The 19,424-nt window shown below is 45.4% G+C and overlaps 1 protein-coding gene across 5 annotated transcripts in view; it reads right to left on the bottom strand.

Annotated features, from left to right (window-relative positions):
- Positions 1-19,424, bottom strand: part of KIAA1671 (KIAA1671 ortholog) — a 101,083-nt gene that overhangs the window by 46,127 nt on the left and 35,532 nt on the right. Inside the window, exon 1 of one of the 5 annotated variants that reach the window (XM_033170246.1) lies at positions 13,597-13,918. The exons of the other annotated variants lie outside the window; for them this stretch is intronic. Coding sequence (XP_033026137.1) covers positions 13,597-13,881 — 285 coding nt within the window. The 5' untranslated portion in view covers positions 13,882-13,918. Of the gene's footprint in view, positions 1-13,596; positions 13,919-19,424 lie in introns of those variants that run through there. 5 annotated transcript variants of the gene reach the window in all.

The following is a 19,424-nucleotide window of genomic DNA, read 5'->3' as shown; positions in this document are numbered from 1 at the left end:
AGCTCCAAGTGGATATTAAGGCTGATATTAAAGCCTCCACCCAAACGTTAGAAAAATCGATTGGACAAATTGAGGAAAACGTAAGAAAGAACAGAGACGAAATTAATAAAATTGGGCAGGAGGTGACCACGTTAAAAAAAGACTCGGAGGAAATTAAAGTGGTCAGAGAAAAAATAAAAAAGGTGGAGGAAAAATTGGACAATTTAGATTTGGAGCAGATCGAAAATATTGGAACACGACAGAGGACTGTGGAAGAGTCTCTTGCTTTTTTGCAACTACATCAGAGAGAAGGAAACCTAAGAATAAGGGGTCTTCCAGAATTGGAGGGGGAAGACCTGAAAGCCTATATTGTGAAACTATTCTCGACTTTTTGGGAGTTGGAAGAGGTAAACGTCTCAGCACGCATAGTGAAGGCCTTCAGATTTGGACCAAGAGGTTCCAGAGGAAAGAAAAGCACTAAAACAGTCAGTGACTGTTTGATTGTGCTACACGATAGGCACGACAGAGACTATTTTCTGGATTTACACTATAGAAACAACCTGGTGGTACAGCAGAATAAAGTAATTTTTTACAAGGATATCCCCAGATTCTTTTTAGATAAAAGAGCTCCTTATAACGACCTGGTGACGGAGCTAAGAAGAAGAAAAATCTCCTTCAGTTGGGAATTTCCAGAAGGCCTGGCATTCACGTTTGAAGGGAAAAAGATAAGAATAAGGTCCTTGGCGGATAAGCAAAAGTTCCTGGACAAGCATCTGGAACATTTCAAAGGAACTCCATTGGATCCAGCACAGCTCTACAAGTTTCCAGAAGTATTCCCACCACCGCCGGGACCACCAGGACCAAGCCAAGATCCAGAACAAGATAAGAAAGGACAGGCAACTGGAGGAGAGGAATAAACAAAGAAATGGCGCTCAAGTTAATGACTTGGAATGTTCGGGGATTAAACCAGAGACCAAAGAGACGCAGAGTGTTTTACAGCATAGAAAAGAAGAATTTGGATATAATATGTCTACAGGAAACCCACATAGTTCGGCGTCACAGAAGATTGTTACAGAACAAAAAATTAGGCCAAGAATTCATATCATCGGACAAGGTCAAGAAGAGAGGAGTAGTGATTTACGCAAAGGAGAAATATAGCCCAAGACAGCTATTTAAAGATGAAGAAGGGAGATACATCGCAATTGAAATTAATGTACAAGGCGAAAAATTTTTAATCCTGGGACTCTACGCACCAAATGATGGAAAGTCGATTTTTTACAAAAAAATCCATGACTTGCTGTTGGATTATTTGGACTATAAGGTAGTTTGCCTTGGAGATTTTAATGGGGCAGTTTCCACATTAATGGACAGATCTCAAAGAACAAAATTAACAAATGACGGGAAACTCCCAAAGACTTTTTTTGAAATGGTGGACAATTTGAACTTGGTAGATTCTTGGAGATTAAAAAATCCCACAGAAACAGAGGCAACGTACTTCAGCGAATCTCAGCAGTCATGGTCGAGGATAGATTACATCTGGATCTCGAATGAATTGGCTCCAAAATTACAAAAAGCAGAAATCGGTCCTAAAACGCTTTCAGACCACAATCCGGTACAGGTAAACCTAAAAATGATTTCCAAGGATTCTTTTAGGTGGAGAATGGATGATGCATTGATGAGAGATACCAAGCTAGTAGAAAGAGCGGCGAAAAAGATGAAAGAATATTTTCAAATCAATTGGAACTCAGATGTGGAGAAAAGGATTGCCTGGGATGCAAGTAAGGCGGTAATGAGAGGATTCCTCATTAGTGAAAAGGCAAAAAAGAAGAAACAACAAAGTGCAGAGATGGAGAGACTGTTGAAATTAATCAAAGAAAAGGAAAAAGAACTAAGAGGACATCCTAGATGTGTTAAAATTCAAAAAGAAATCAAATACTTGCAATCCCAATACGCTAATATTATGAATCAAGATATCGAATGGAAAGTGAAAATGATGAAACAAAGAACATTTGAATCTGCAAATAAATGTGGAAAACTACTAGCTTGGCAATTAAAGAAAAGACAAAAGGCAAATGTCATCAGTAAATTGGTAGTAAATGGAAAAAATGTAGAGAAACCGGAGGAAATCAGATGGTGTTTCCAGAGATTCTATAAACAACTGTACAAGGAGGAGAAGATAGATGACGCAGAGATAGACCGATTCCTGGAGAAGAATGGACTGCAAAAGGTCCCAGAGGAAAAACTAATAACTCTCAACCACCCAATAACGACACAAGAAATAGAAGATGCAATAAACAACATGCAACTGGGGAAGGCTCCAGGACCGGATGGATTAACAGCAAAATATTACAAGATATTGAAAGACTGGCTATCACAGCCGTTAAGAGAAACTTGCAATAGAATACTAGAAGGAGATAGGGCACCAGAGACGTGGAAAGAAGCCTTTATCACACTGATTTTAAAACCAGATACTGACAAGACTCTAATGAAAAACTATCGTCCAATATCCCTTTTGAATGTGGATTATAAAATCTTTGCAAATGTTTTGGCTACAAGGTTGAAAAGAGTGTTGAAAGATTATATACATAGAGACCAAGCAGGTTTCTTGCCAGGAAGGCAAATAAGTAATAATACGAGGATCATTGTGGACATTTTAGAAAAACTGGAGAGAGACATAAACACAGATGCAGCACTATTGTTTGTTGATGCAGAGAAAGCTTTTGATAAAGTATCCTGGACATTCATGAAAAAGAATTTGGAAAAGATGGGAGTTGGAGAAAAATTTTTAAATGGCATAAAGGCCATTTATACAGAACAAAGAGCAAAAGTTATTGTAAACAGTGTGATATCGGAGGAGATCGAAGTAGAGAAAGGAACAAGACAAGGGTGCCCTATCTCCCCTTTACTCTTTATTACGGTCCTGGAAGTCCTTCTGAATATGATTCGGAAAGATAAACAGACAAAAGGAATTAAAGTGGGAGAGAAGGAATACAAATTACGTGCCTTCGCGGACGATCTGATGCTATCCCTGCAAGAACCAGAAGGCAGTGTCCCCAGAGCCTTGGAATTAATTGAACAATTCGGACTTGTAGCTGGCTTTAAACTAAATAAGCAGAAAACCAAAGTTTTAGGTAAAAATATGAGTGCAGAACAGATCCAAAGAATTCAAGAAGCCACAGGCCTCAATTTTGTCAAATCCGTAAAATATCTAGGTATCAATCTCACAAGTAAGAACTTGAACCTGTATAAGGACAATTATGAAAAACTGTGGATGGAGATAAAAAAAGACATGGAGATTTGGACAAGACTCAAACTGTCGTTAATGGGAAGAATAGCAGTGGTTAAAATGAATGTCCTACCAAGGATGCTGTTTTTATTCCAAGCCATACCAATTTTGGACAAATTAGACTGTTTCAAAAAATGGCAAAAGGACCTATCGAAATTTATATGGCAGGGCAAAAAGCCAAGAATAAAATTTAAGATTTTAACAGACTCTAAAGACAGAGGAGGCTTTGCCCTGCCGGACTTAAGGCTTTATTTTGAAGCTGCGGCCTTTTGCTGGTTAAAGGATTGGTTTAAACTAGAGAACGTGGATGTGTTGGACTTGGAGGGACACGATAATATGTTTGGTTGGCATGCATACCTTTGGTATGACAAGGCTAAAATCCACAGAACTTTTAAGTCTCATATTGTGAGAAAATCCCTATATCAGGTTTGGACTAGATACAAAGACTTGTTTGAGAGAAAGACTCCTAGATGGATCTCTCCAGTGGAGGCCAAGGCATATAAGAGACCGAATATGTCTGCAAACTGGTTAAGATATATGGACATATTGCAGCAGGAAGGGGACTCCTTTAAGCTAAAAAGCTATGATCAAGTAAAAAGTCAGGTCCCCGACTGGCTGCACTACTATCAGGTTTACGAAACATTTAAAATGGACAAAAAAATTGGTTTTCAAGTAGAAAAATCAAAACTGGAAACAGAACTGATAGAATCGAACTTTAAAAACCTTTCCAAAATGTATAATCTTTTGCTAGAGTGGCATACAAAAGATGAACTGGTTAAATCTTCAATGATAGATTGGGCAAAAGATGTCGGACATAATATTATGATGGATGACTGGGAGAGATTGTGGCAAAAAGGTATCAAATTTACTGCTTGTCATGGTTTAAGAGAAAATATAATGAAAATGGTTTATAGATGGTACTTGACACCAGTTAAGATTGCTAAGATGAACACCAAAATGTCAGATGTATGTTGGAAGTGTAAACATGCGAAAGGTACCTTTTTTCATATGTGGTGGTTGTGCCCAGTGGTAAGTGCCTTCTGGGACAAGATTTATAATGAGCTTAAGAAGGTAATGAAAGTTACCTTTTGTAAGAAACCAGAGGCATTTCTCCTGAGCATAACCAATGAAGAGATACCCAGTCAGGATAGAGTGTTTTTTATGTATGCCACAACAGCAGCTAGAATTTTATTGGCAAGAACATGGAAAGGTGAAGAGATACCAACGGTGGAGGAATGGCAGATGAAGATGATGGAATATATGGAACTCGCTGAACTGACCGTCAGAATCCGAGACCAGAGGGAGGGGAAGGCGTCGCAGGAGTGGAAAAAATTCAAAGACTATTTGGTTAAATCAGTTAAACTGAATATTTGAGCAGAATTAAACAGAACATCGGCTTTGGTAGATATGTGTTAGATATGAATGGTAAGGGGAATTGTTGTTATGTGAAAGATGTATATGTCAAAATATGTTAAGATAGGCTGTTAAGATAAGATACATAGTGACTGAGATATTTGACTAAGTGAAAGTTAAGTATATTAAAATTTGGGTAAAAGTGAATTGAATAATATATAAAGCTACCTTGAAGAAGTATATGTTTTCTGAAGACAGTGGAGGGAACGGGGGAAGTCCCCAAACAGAGAAGTTAGAAACAAGAAATATTCAAAGAAAGATATTGGTTAAGGTTTGTATATGTCATTTTTATGTTTTTATTGTTGTTATTGTTTTCAATGTTGATTATGTTTATTGTTTATTGCTGATTATGTTCAATGTTTATTGTGTTTTTTATTGATGTTTATGCTATGTGTTGTTGTTATATTTTGTTCTCTTTTTTCTATTGGAAAATAATAAAATCTTATAAAAAAAAAAAAAAAGGAAGTGAGATAGTAGTAATGGGGGATTTCAACTATCCTGATATTTGTTGGATGTCAAACTCAGCCAAGAGCACAAGGTCGAACAGATTCCTCACTGGCCTTGCAGACAATTTCATTGTCCAGAAAGTGGGAGAAGCAACAAGAGGATCAGCCATTTTAGATCTGGTCCCAACCAATAGTGATGACTTGGTAAGTGGGGTAGAAGTGGCAGGATCATTAGGTGGGAGTGATCATGCTCTTCTGGACTTTATTATACAGTGGAAAGGAGCAACCAAGCATACTAAGACTCAAATTCTAGACTTTAAGAAAGCCGATTTCAGAAAACTTAGGGAAACACTGGGTGTGATCCCATGGTCAGTAATACTAAAAGGGAAGGGAGTTTGGGATGGATGGGAATTTGTTAAAAGGGAGATATTAAAAGCACAACTTCAAGCAGTACCAATGAGGTGGAAACATGGAAGGTGCCTAAAGAAGCCAGGGTGGCTATCTAAAGAACTTTTAACTGATTTAAGATTTAAAAGGGATATGTACAAAAAATGGAAAAGGGGGGAAATCACCAGAGAGGAATTCAAACAAATAGCCAGCACGTGTAGAGACAAAGTCAGAAAAGCTAAAGCACAGAATGAACTCAGGCTTGCTAGAGAGGTTAAAAGCAATAAAAAGGGCTTTTATGGGTATGTCCGTAGCAAAAGGAAGAACAATGAAACAGTGGGGTCACATAATAATAATAATAATAATAATAATAATAATAATAATAATAATAATATATTATTTGTACCCCACCCATCTGGCTGGATTTCTCCAGCCACTCTGGGCGGCTTCCAACAAAAATCAGATACAAAAATATCACACATTAAAAACTTCCCTGAAAAGGGCTGCCTTCAGGTATTTTTTGAATGTCAGGTAGTTGTTTATCTCCTTGACCTGTGATGGGAGGGCGTTCCACAGGGCGGGCGCCACTACCGAGAAGGCCCTCTGCCTGGTTCCCTGTAGCTTTGCTTCTCGCAGTGAGGGAACCGCCAGAAGGCCCTCGGCACTGGATCTCACTGTCCGGGCTGAACGATGGGGGTGGAGACGCTCCTTCAGGTATACAGGACCGAGGCCGTTTAGGGCTTTAAAGGTCAGCACCAACACTTTGAATTGTGCTCGGAAACGTATTGGGAGCCAATGTAGATCTCTCAGGACCGGTGTTATGTGGTCCCGGCGGCTACTCCCAGTCACCAGTCTAGCTGCCGCATTCTGGATTAATTGCAGTTTCCGGGTCACCTTCAAAGGTAGCCCCACATAGAGTGCATTGCAGTAGTCCAAGCGGGAGATAACCAGAGCATGCACCACTCTGGTGAGACAGTCCGCGGGCAGGTAGGGTCTCAGCCTGCGTACCAGATGGAGCTGGTAGACAGCTGCCCTGGACACAGAATTAACCTGCGCCTCCATGGACAGCTGTGAGTCCAAAATGACTCCCAGGCTGCGCACCTGGTCCTTCAGGGGCACAGTTACCCCATTCAGGACCAGGGAATCCTCCACACCTGCCCTCCTCCTGTCCCCCCAAAACAGTACTTCTGTCTTGTCAGGATTCAACCTCAATCTGTTAGCCACCATCCATCCTCCAACCGCCTCCAGGCACTCACACACGACCTTCACTGGTTCTGATTTAAAAGAGAGGTAGAGCTGGGTATCATCCGCATACTGATGAACACCCAGCCCAAACCCCCTGATGATCTCTCCCAGCGGCTTCATATAGATATTAAAAAGCATGGGGGAGAAGACAGAACCCTGAGGCACCCCACAAGTGAGAGCCCAGGGTTCTGAACACTCATCCCCCCACCACCACTTTGTATAACAGTGCCTCCAGCTCCCAACCCCTCTAGCCGGTCCAGAAGGATGTTATGGTCGATGGTGTCAAAGGCCGCTGAGAGATCCAGCAGAACTAGGAAACAGCTCTCACCTTTGTCCCTAGCCTGCCAGAGATCATCGACCAGCGCGACCAAGGCAGTTTCAGTCCCATGATGAGGCCTGAATCCCGATTGGAAGGGATCCAAATGGTCCGCTTCTTCCAGGCGTGCCTGGAGTTGTTCAGCAACCACCCGCTCAATCACCTTGCCCAAGAATGGTAGATTTGAGACTGGGCGATAGTTGGCCATATTGGCTGGATCTAAAGATGTTTTTTTTAAGAAGCGGTTTAATGACTGCCTCTTTCAGCAGGTCTGGGAATGCTCCCTCACAGAGGGAAGCATTCACCACCCCGCGGAGCCCATCGCCCAGCCCCTCCCAGCTAGCTTTTATAAGCCAGGATGGGCAAGGATCAAGGAGACAGGTGGTTGGTGTCACTCGTCCAAGCAGCCTGTCCACATCCTCGGAGGTAACAGACTGAAATTGATCCCACGCAACTGGACTAGACAGGACTCTGGCACTCTCCTGCCCTGGTCCTGCTCCCACGGTGGAGTCTACCTCTTTCTGAATCTGAGCGATTGTATCTGCAAAAAACTTTGCAAACGCATTGCAGGAGATCTTGGGGTCCCTACCAGGCCCCGATGACAAAGGTGGCTCCGATAGATTCCGAACCACCTGAAAGAGTCTCCTGCTGCTATTTTCTGCAGATGCAATAGAGGCAGTGAAGAAAGTCTTCTTCGCCGCCGCTATCGCCACTTGGTAGGCTCGACGTTGAGCTCTAACCTGTGTCCGGTCGGATTCAGAATGGGTTTTCTGCCACCGGCGCTCTAGCCGTCTCAACGATTGTTTCATCGCCCTTAGCTCCGGGGAAAACCACGGGGCTGTCCGGGCTCCATGCAACCGGAGAGGGCGCTTCGGAGCCAAACAGTCAATAGCCCTGGTTAGCTCCACATTCCAGCGGGCCACCAGGGAATCGGCTGAAAGGCCATCAACATGGGATAAAGTATCCCCTACCACTCTCTGGAAACCGTTTGGATCCATTAAGTGGCGGGGGCGGACCATCCGAATTGGTCCCACCTCCCTACAGAGGGGAGGGGTTGCGGAGAAGTCCAATTGCACCAGGAAGTGATCTGACCATGGCACTTCTTTAGTTTCACTTTTTTTAAATGTCAGATCACCAACATCCATAGAGGTGAATACCAGGTCTAAGGCATGTCCTCGGCTATGAGTTGGACCAGACTTATTCAGGGTCAGCCCCATGGAGGCCATGCTTTCCACGAAGTCCCGAGCAGCCCCTTGTAAGGTCGTGTCGGCATGGATGTTAAAATCCCCTAGGACGACCAAACTAGGTGACTCCAGGAGAACATCCGCCATGACCTGAAGCAGCTCGGGCAGGGAATCCTTGGTGCAGCGGGGAGGTCGGTACACCAAAAGGAATCCTGTACTGCCCCTATTGCCCAACTTCCAGAACATGCACTCAGAGAACTGGGTCTTCCCAATAGGACGCCTGGTGCAAACTAATGACTTCCTAAAAATCACTGCAACCCCCCCTCCCCGCCCACAAGGCCTGGGTTGCTGTGCGTAAGAGAAACCTGGTGGACAAGCAGTGGCAAGGACAGGCCCATCTGCTTCGTCCAACCAGGTCTCTGTTACACATGCCAGGTCAAGTCCTCCATCCACAATCAAGTCGTGGATGGCAGTGGTTTTATTCAACATTGACCTGGTATTGCACAGCAGCATCTTCAGGTCATGTGGGTATCCCTTGCTGACACCAGTATCCGTCCGGTCAGGACCAGACCCGGAGGCAGGGATAGTCCTCAGACAACGACTAAACCTGCCTCCTCGGCAATGACATGGTCTGGTCTTAGCATAACTTCTCTTAGAGGAGAAGATGGTGAAATGTGAACAGGAGACAGAAAAAGGGCAGAACTCCTCAATGCCTTCTTTGCCTCAGTCTACTCCAAAAAAGAAAACAATGCCCAACTGAAGAATATGGAGCAGATGATTCAGCAGGGGAAAAACAGCCCTGAATAAGTAAGGAGGTAGTACAAGAATACTTGGCTAGTTTAGATGTATTCAAGTCTCCAGGGCCAGATGAACTACATCCAAGAGTATTAAAAGAACTGGCAGAGGTGATTTCAGAACCTCTGGCAGTAATCTTTGAGAATTCCTGGAGAACAGGCGAAGTCCCAGCAGACTGGAGGAGGGCAAATGTTGTCCCTATTTTTCAAAAAGGGGAAAAGAGAAGACCCAAACAATTACCGCCCAGTCAGCCTGACATCAATACCAGGAAAGATTCTAGAGCCAGAATTGCATTGGCTTTTTTAGCCGCTGCATCACACTGTTGACTCATGTCAAGTTTGTGGTCTACCAAGACTCCTAGATCCTTTTCACATGTACTGCTCTCAAGCCAGGTGTCACCCATCCTGTATTTGTGCCTTTCATCCCCCCCCCAAGTGTAGTACTTTACATTTCTCCCTGTTAAAATTCATCTTGTTTGCTTTGGCCCAGTTCTCTAATCTGTTACGGTCATTTTGAAGTGTGATCCTGTCCTCTAGGGTATTAGCCACCCCTCCTAATTTGGGGTCATCTGCAAACTTGATCAGGATGCCCTCAAGCCCATCATCCAAGTCATTGATGAAGATGTTGAATAAGACTGGGCCCAAGACAGAACCCTGTGGCACCCCACTAGTCACTTCTCTCCAGGATGAAGAGACGCTATTGATGAGAACCCTTGGGTTCGGTCAGTCAGCCAGTTACAAATCCACTGAATGGTAGCATTGTCTAGCCCACATTTTACCAGCTTCTTTACAAGAATATCATGGGGCACCTTGTCAAAGGCCTTGCTGAAATCAAGATAGGCTACATCCCTTCATCTACCAGGCTTGTAATTCTGTCAAACAATGAGATCAGATTAATCAATCAATAAGTCTGACATGACTTATTTTTCAGAAACCCATGCTGACTTTTAGTGATCACAGCATTCCTTTCTAGGTGCTCACAAACTGTTTGCTTAATGATCTGCTCTAGAATCTTTCCTGGTATTGATGTCAGGCTGAGTGGGCGGTAATTGTTTGGGTTTTTCTAAACACCAAGCACCAGTTTGGGTGTGCCTTCTAAACACCAAGCCCCAGTTCAACTCCTGCAACCATTTTCAAGGGGAAGATAAAATCATAGAATTGTAGGGCTGGAAGGGACCCCAAGGGTCATCTAGTCCACCCCCCCTGCACTGCAGAAATCAGTAACATGATGTGGACACAATGGGGTATGAAGATCCTGGCAGACAAGCAGGTGCACATGTACAGGGCACAAGGCTAGATTTCCAGTTCAAGCCTGAGCACCACTCCACCCATTTTCAAGAGCAAACAAGGTCTCTGACTGCGCTCTGTTAGGGTAAGTTATCTAGGAATATTGCCTATTAACACACCAACTTCATTTTAACTTGATGAGACATGGCTTCAAGAAGGCACCATCTGCAAACTGGAGAAGGGAAGAATACAGTAAACAGAAGAAGACTTTTTCTTAGAGGCCAAGCCTCTTCTGCCAGCAAATTCCACAGCCTATTAAAGAGGTTATCAAGTGGAAAACTATGAACTGCTTGGGTGCCAGTTCTAGTCCCCCTATTCATTAAATTCAGTTGATTTGTGTTGTCACTGTGTATGATAGGGCTGCCAAACGTATGACAAACCATGTCGGCAGTGTCGTTTTTGGCAATTTCCCTTTAAAATAGCTCCAAAACTTCACTTATTTTTGGCGAATTTGTCAAAAAAGCAGAAGAGAAAAACCAGCCAGTGCTCTGCAACCTCCCACCTGCTTTATCGGCTTTCACTTTACATAATTAGAAAGTGTAAAAAGAGCTCTGCACTAGCCTGGCCCTCTATGTGATCTAGCTGCCAATCAGGGACTCAAAAGAAAGACAAGGTGTGTGCCCAGGAATAATACACAGGAAGTGGAGTGCCTGGGCCTGACATTGATAGGCCTTCCCTGTACTCAAGTTTCCAAAATCATGGAAGTCCAGTCCAAAAGTAATCCCTTATGTAGGTCATTTATCTCTTTGGCCAGGAGTAAAAATGCCAACATCCATCTTGCCCCTTCATGAAGCTTAAAGGAGAATGCTGCTGCTGCTGCTGCTGCTGCTGCTATGAGGTCATGGTGCCTTAAGTGAGGCTCCCATAGTTTGTTTACCCAATTAAGACTCTCAATGTGAACTTCCTTCTGGAGGAGCCATCTGTAGGCGCTTGCCACAATGAGCACCAAGACAAAGTGAGGACCACGAGCCCTGCTTAAGGTCAGGAAGCTCCAGAGTCCAATTATGATCAGAGATCCAGGCAGGATCATCTGAAGCGAAGAGACAGATTCTTGACTAAGCAGACTTGTTCTGTGATAAGGGCCTGTTTCTTAAAAACCCTTCAGTGCAACCATGGGGGTGGGGGTTACAAAAGAAACTTTCTCCCTGTTTGTCAAAATGTGGCCTCTGGTCAGGTCCAAAACAAGTCAGGAAGCCACACCAGGAGTTCCTGGAGATAGGAGGAGAAAGGATCTGAGGGACAAAAAGAACGAAACAATGACATATAAATCCAGCTGACAAGTGAAGCAGCCACTGCCCCAAAACTCTACTGCTACAGCCTCTGCTTTTCAGGGTTGAGAGTGGCCAACCAATATGACAGCCAGCCATCAGAAGCAGGAGTCTGTGCCCTAAAGCTACCAAGTGTCTGGTTTGTCCTTTTGGAATTCAATCTCTGACATCTTCCCAGGAGGGCTGAGAAAGACTTTGCCTGAAAGACTTTTAATTTCTACAATTCTGATCAACACCACTTAAGGTACATTCCCCTCATGCAACAAGCTTTGTTATTCAAACAACCTGCCTTTGCCTACCTCTTACACAATAATGTCTTTTTAGTTTCTCTGGTAGGCCCAGCCAAAGAGTAAACAAAGAACAGGTCAGGCCATGGAGGAGGTTTAACTCTTTGCTCTCAAACACTCTAGCACGAGGCTGCAGAAGCCACCCTTCTGCTGTGTTGTAGATAAAGGTAAAGGGACCCCTGACCACCAGGTCCAGTCATGTCCGACTCTGGGGTTGCAGCGCTCATCTCGCTCTACAGGCCAAGGGAGCCTGCGTTTGTCCTCAGACAGCTTCTGGGTCATTTGGCCAACATGACAAAGCCGCTTCTGGTGAAGCAGAGCAGCGCACGGTATCTACATGTTGTAGATACCAACATGTAAAATCTGAAGCAATGCCATTAGAGGTAACAAGTGTGGTAGCTGTGACCCTGGCACATCACTTCTGGATGGACTAAACCTTCTGGACATCCCACAGGGCCTTCTGGAGAAGTGTGGGTTCAAGGCAATGAAACATGAAGGGTGAATCTGCTGGGCCTGTCTAAGCCCAGCTGGAGCAGGGGGAAATCAGCCGACTGGAAGAATATTCCCCCTAGAGAGTTGAAAAGGCAAGACCTATCCTGCCAAATCTGAAATTTGGGAAGCCTTTCTGAGAAGCCTTCCTGGGACATGAAAGAACCTAAAGATGCCAATGGGCAAGAGAGAGCTAGGCATTCCACACAAACCAAAGAACCCATTTTTAAAATTATACTCCCAGCCCACTCTTGCTTCAGCAAACTCAGAGCACTCATAAACTTACACTTCCTCCTATCTACACTTTCCTCAAAGTAATAAGAAATGTCCTTGCAGCATATTCTCAACGTGGGAGGCAAATTCCCTCCCAAGGCTGAATTGGCTAAGTTTAGAATCAGAGCAGCCTTTCCTGGCATTATGCTGGGACTGAACAAGGCAGCAAACAATGATTTCTTCATGAAGCCCTTGTGTGTGCACACTATGCAACTGCACGTCCACATGGTCCTGCTCACACTTGCACCCTGCAGACCCATTGACCTGGTTAGACTTTAAGAGAAGCTGAGTATGAGTGAACAAGAAACCTTTTACATGGCTCCCCAGCAAGGACTTAGCCCACGACCACAGACAGGCACCCAGGTGTTACGTTATCCACTGGGCCCTCAGAAAGGGTGGCCGAGGGAGCATGTTTATCTTGGACCCAGGGTGAGCCAGGCTTCACCCCAAATACTATTTCCCAAGCTCTGGTTCAAAGTCCTCATAAGAGGAAGGACCCTTGAGCATTTGCAGAGTGTTTCCAGCTGTTCCTTGTCCCCCCTTCAAAGTTTAGAATTAGGGAAACAACATTCCAGAACAGAGGAGAAGACGTTTATTTAGGACCAAGCTCCAAGCAACTGTCCCCGGGAGTGCTTTCTTTTTTAGCCCCATGCCTGCACCCAAGGACTGTCTTACACCTTTGAGTTATTTCAAGAAGAAATGAGCCACAGACTAATCACGCTGTTGCCCAAGTACCTTTGGGACAATGAAGGCTAAAAGATCTGAAAGAAACACCCAACAATGCTAAAATGATCAACAACAGGCGGCTTTTTTCCTTCTTAAAACCAAGCACAGATACATTTGCAAGCACACAAACCATAGCAGGGTTACCAGCCTAGAACGCAACAGCAACCATCCTGGTTCAGTTCATATCACCCACCAGCAGCTTAAAAGGGTGCTTACAAGGTCAGGCTGCTCTGAGCTGGCTTGCCTCTTCCTCAGAGAGGAAAGTCTTTGCTGACTGCGCACGGAAAACCTGCGAAAGGACTCTCTGCTCCGGAATGCAAAGTGCCTGAAGGAGGAGGTGCGCTTGAAGGGGGCTCTGCTTACCCCCACCCCACTTGTTCGTTCATGGGCAACTGCAGTTGTGACTAAATTCAGCGCCTCTTGCAAGGATCTTCGCACGGAGCCCACCCAGTGGGTCATGTGGGTCTGCGCCACCGTCAGCTTGTCTCCAAGGTAATCCATCACTCCACGACACCCAAAAAGGTGGATGGGCTTGCGGGGGGGGGGGGGGGAGAAGAGACCAAGAAATTTACTTCCCCCAAAAATGAAACCAGAGCTGCCTGGAAGCAAGAAACTACTAAACACTCTTGAAAATCTAGTGACAAAAAGAAAAACGGGAAAAAGGAGCACAGGGTGCGGTGGGGGGGGGGAAGAGGATGGAATAAGGCTGGTAAATTTCTAAGTTTTTAAAAAATCAAGTATTTCTCTTCCTCAGCTGTGGATGCCTCTATGAACCAAATTCACCAGTAAAAATGCATCTGACATATCAAGCACACAAAGAACAGAAATCTAGAGCTTGCTTTGCCAGCAGAACGGCATTCGGTCTTCTTTCTCATTCCCACACAGCCTCAAGGAACTCCTTTCCACAGGCCAGTTCGGCAATTTTTGAGTTGAGAATCCTAGAAAAGCAGCTACTCTTCTCTTCCTCCTCCTTCCCCTTCTGGCCTGGTGGGCTTCTGAGGCAGCAGCACAGAGAATGAAGTTCCGAAGGTGGCCTTTGACCCATTCACGAGATGGGCTCTTCCCATCTCCCTAGAAAGCCAATCCTTCAAAGGTAGGTACCAGTGACGGCTACAGAAGCCCCCACCCTGTCAGAGGTCCGTTTTAATTTTCAGAATCACTACGACCAGCCTATGCCTTAATTTCTACAGCCCCGTCAGTTCCAAGATGGGGAGAACGATGTTAAGCTGGCTGCCTTTGAGACCCAGCTTGCCTGACTCACAGCCTCCGGAAAGTCTTTTGCATGGCTCTGCAGCTCAGGAAGAGTGCTTGCTGGCCGTTCCAGGAGAGGCAGCAGAAAGGCAGGCTTCCTCAAAGCACTCTTCTCCACCTGTGTGCCACTAGAAGGCACCCTCCAAAAATGCTGCTGGCTGCCACAGCGCTGGGCAAGCCCACCTGGGTGTTTGCAAGTGGAGGGGTATCTCGCTCAGGGAGACTCTGAGAGCAACTTTAGGCAGAAGGGGCTCCAGGCAGTGGCCTCCTCCTCCTCACTCAGAGGCACCCGGTTCCTCCTCTCCCCTCCTCCTCTGCAACAGGAAGGAAAACAATGAATGAGATATAACCGCTGCAGGGGCTGGGCTTGATTAGAGTACAGCCTGGGTTGTCATGGCAACCAAGGGGAACAGCATCTGCCAGGTGACTTGGGCAGGCAGGCGGAGATCCCTTGGAATGATTCAGTTTGCATCTCATCACGTGGAACCTGGGCAATTGTTAACCCTTGCCTGCACACCAGGAGAGAAGCCACCTGGGCTTCTTAGAAAGCTTCCCTTCAGCAGCAATAGCCAGTGGGGGCCTAAAACTGGGAACAATTGCTTGTTTGTTTGTTTAGTAATCTGATGTTTCCCCCTAATTTCACCTGGAGCTTGCAAGCTACTACAAACTTAGTATGTGAAAGAGCAAAGCAAAAAACCTATTCCCATTAAAAAATAGCTGTGAAGACAAAATTCTAGTCAATCAAAGTCAGCTAAACATGAATTATATTTTAAAAATCCAGAAATAAACAAAGTTATTCAGTGTCTGCACTGTCATTTGAAGTTTACTTAATATGTTAAGTCATAGTGATTCCTTCAGGGAACATCGACTGGACACACCAAAAGGGCAGCACCTCAAATCAGAAACTAATAGATCAATACATTTGTTGCCTGCTTCTAAGTCATAAAAATCCCAGATTGTTTCTTGAATAGAACCACCAGTTACTGTTATAGGAATCAGAAACTCCTTTTGGTGATATTAACCTAAGGAACTGCCTCCTGATGAATATTATTTGAATTAATAAGTTTGCGCCCTGTTCAAGGTGGGTTTCTGAATACACTCTGTTCATGAGCAGCATTCTGGCCAGATCTTCTGTTGTTGTTATTGTTGTTAACACCACCACCTTTCACAAATACAGGCGATACTCAAAAAATTAGAATATCGTGGAAAAGTTCATTTATTTCAGGAATTCAACTTAAAAGGTGAAACTAACATATGAGATAGACTCAGGACATGCAAAGCAAGAGATGTCAAGCCTTTATTTGTCATAATTGTGATGATTGTGGCATACAGCTGATGAAAACCCCAAATTCACAATCTCAGAAAATTAGAATATTAAATGAAATCAACAAAACAAGGATTGCAAATAGAACAATATTGGACCTCTGAAAAGTAGAAGCATGCATATGTACTCAGTACAGGGCCAACATCTTGAACTTCGCCAAACAGCAATTGGCAGCTAGAGCAAGTCCCACAAATAAAGTGCTTTCTTGGAGGTTGTGAGGCCCCACCAGCAACCGAGCCACTGCACTCTGCTGCATCTGCAGTCTCTGGACCAGCCTCAAGGGCAGCCCCACATAGAGGAGCACATTGCAGTAATCTGACCACAAGGTCTCCAGTCCATGGACAAGGGTCGTTACACTATTTTGACCAAGGAATGGCCATAGCAAAAGCTAGCAAACGGCACTCCTAGCCACCAAGGACACCTGCGCCTCTGCTCCTCCAGGGAGAATGAGACTCCATGGGGCATGCTGGCTGGGGTGGATGAGAGTGGGGAGTCCAACAGCAACTGGAGGGTCACAAATTCCTCATCCTGCACCAACAGGGCAAGAAGGCTTGTTCCCAGGGTCCTCTCATGTTCCAATGTTATCTTAGGTTATATAGGCTCTTCTGGAAGCATAAAGGAGGGCAACATCACAAGAAGAGGATAGTTGAACTATGGAACTCCCTCCCACAGGAGGCAGTGATGGCCACCCACTTAGATGGCTTTGAAAGAGGATCAGACTGCTCAGCCTCCACAGTTGGAAGCAGCAATGCTTCTATGGGGAGAGGGCTGCTCTTGTATGTAGATCCTGCTTGAGGGTTTCCTGCAAGCATCTGGTTAACACTGGGAGAAAAGGATGCTGGACAAGATGGGCAGTTGATCTGATCCAGAAGGCTCTTCTTACCGAAAAAGCTTGGGGTGCAAAGCTTTAAATCATCTTTGGAGAACCTTGTAGGTAGCAGAGTTTAGTTCTGCACCCTCAGCACACAAAAAAATTATCAAAATCAATCAAGATGGTCTCGTTCTATACAAAACTAGGGTTGCCATGTGTCCTCTTTTTCCAGGACTCCATGTCCTCTTTTTCATAGTGAGTCATCATAGAGATCCATAGTTAAAAGCAGAAGTCAGCAAATGTGTTCTCTCTTTTGCTCTTCAAAAACTCCCACAAAAGGAGCAACCACGTCACTCAAGTTACAAACCTGCTTTGATCATTATCCATTTGTGACCTATTAGGCACCTCCATTCCTGCAGCATTCCCAAATGGATATCTGGTTTTCCCCGAAAGAGGAGGAGGAGGGGTGAATCTTTCTGCTACTTGTTCAAAGCTGTAACTATCAGGAACTATCAGGCTGGTGAACCTTTCTGTAGCAGTCATCATTCCATTATTTTCTTCATGAGAGCACCACACCCTGAGCTCTCTCATTTTAAACGCATTGAGCATTTCATACAATATCTCCTTGCAAGCAATACATTCTAAGCAAAAATATGAAAGTGTGTGTCAGATTGGGGGTGGGTGTCGACAGGAGGTTATTAGCCACAAAGAGAAGCAAGCAGCAGAAAATTCAGTTTTATTCTTAAGTGAAATATGCACAATAATGTAAGGGGAATATTTGCAAACAATGGTGTTCCAGCAGCAGGAATTTCTACCCTCCCTTCCACAGGTGGGCGGGGTTTGTGGCACCGAGCGGGGGTTACCTGGGCAGGTGCCACCCACCTGCTTAGGTTGGCCTTTGACCCGCCCTCAGCCAGGTAGGACAATGGACGGTTGGCTGGGGGTGGGGTCAATGGCCAAATAAGAGAGACTGAGTCCTTCAGCCAGGCCTCTTGGGTCTTTTTTCCTTCCAGGTTCAAGATCAGGATCCAGGAGCCCTTCCCAGCGTTTGCACTGGGGAAGGGGCTCAGGGTGGCCTCTTTCCAGCGGCAGCATGGGGGGGCGCGCAAGACCTCGCTGTGGGGCGCTCTGCTAGGCTGCAGCCTCTACTTGGGGGGGGGGCGCTCCGCTCCTAGGGGGGATATGGCCCCTCCACAGCCAGCATGCACCCACCTGCAGGCCACATGGCTTTAATTTAATTCAATTTGGTGCCACCGCCTTCCTGCTGTGGCTACGGGCCTCATGGTGGCGCAAATTTGTTCACATAAGGGTCCGCTCTGCAGGATGCACATGGATGTGAGCTAACCTGTCATTTCCTTTTCTCGCAGTTTTAGCGTGTGTGCTCAGTTAGGTTGGCTGTTTTGTCATTACCCCCCCCCCATCCTCAAAAACACAAAACACAAAACAAAGCCAAAAACCTTGTAGTAAATAGCAGTATAGTAGCAATAATAATAATAATAATAATAATAATAATAATTACAACAACAACAACAATAAAGGTCTTTAGTGGTGCCTGTACTGTTTGCTCACTTCAAGGTACAACATGTCACCAGCCACGGCTGCTGAGCATGAAGTCACAGTGGAGGGCACCCCCCAAAGCTGTGGTGAAGGGCACACCGACCAATGCTGTAAAAGCAGCTAACAGGATTTTTTAAAAGGACGTTGTCTTCAGGCCAGAAGGTCCCACCTATGAAGATGGTAATAACCAGAAATAAAGTGAGGGACGATCAGTTTGATAGCCCCTTCACTTCTGAGGCCAGGCCCTACAGGGCCTGCCCTAAGAAGTTAAAGCGCGCTCCCCCAGAGGAACTTGCTTTGGAGTTCAGTGGGGACGAGGTGCAGGAATTAGTACGCCAGAACCGCATCCTGCAGCGCCACCTGGCTCGGGCTAAGGAGCGCTTAGATGGGTCTAAGTCCCCTCGTTGACGCTCTCGTGAGGGTAGGTGCAGGCATAGCTGTTTCAAGTTCATCTGACAGCTCCTCCAGCCCTGATTCGCACAGAACACGACGTAGGAAGAAGAGGTCGTGCAGATCAAGGAAGCATGGGCTAGGTGCCAGAGGGATTCTTCAGATCTTTCAGGTACAGTCATACCCCGGGTTGCACACGCTCCATGTTGCTTACGTTTGGGTTAAGAACGCCCGCAACCCGGAAGCATTTCCGGAGCGCGCGCAACCCCCAGATGCACAGAACGCTTCTGTGCACTTTGTGCATGCGCAGAAGCGCTCAAATCACGCTACTTCCGGGTTTTCAGGTTTTTTGTGCATTTGGCATACTCACACCCGCGTTATGCACGGCGACCCAGAACGGATTGCGTGCGTAACCCGGGGTTCCACTGTACGTCCGATTCCTCCTGTGGCAAGTCAGAAGAACGTTGTTAGGGATACTGGGTTACTAACCCACAAGGCCCCGGGCCTTCCTAGTTGGATTTGGGAATGACGTGCCTCGCGCCATCGCTGCGCCTTTGGGGCCAGGGAGCCGTGTGAGGAAGATGGGCCGGACGCAAAAGGGAGGGTGCGGGCATCTAATTTCAAGCGGACGGATCAGCCACCTGGCATGAAGCTAAAAAAGAATATCTGCAACCGCATCCTAAATGGGGAATTTGTAGGTATCTTTTTGCT

This window comes from Lacerta agilis, chromosome 14 (assembly GCF_009819535.1).
Source record: "Lacerta agilis isolate rLacAgi1 chromosome 14, rLacAgi1.pri, whole genome shotgun sequence".
Lineage (NCBI taxonomy): Eukaryota > Metazoa > Chordata > Lepidosauria > Squamata > Lacertidae > Lacerta > Lacerta agilis.
The sequence above is the reverse complement of the archived record's forward strand: the minus strand, read 5'-3'. Positions and strand labels throughout refer to the sequence as shown.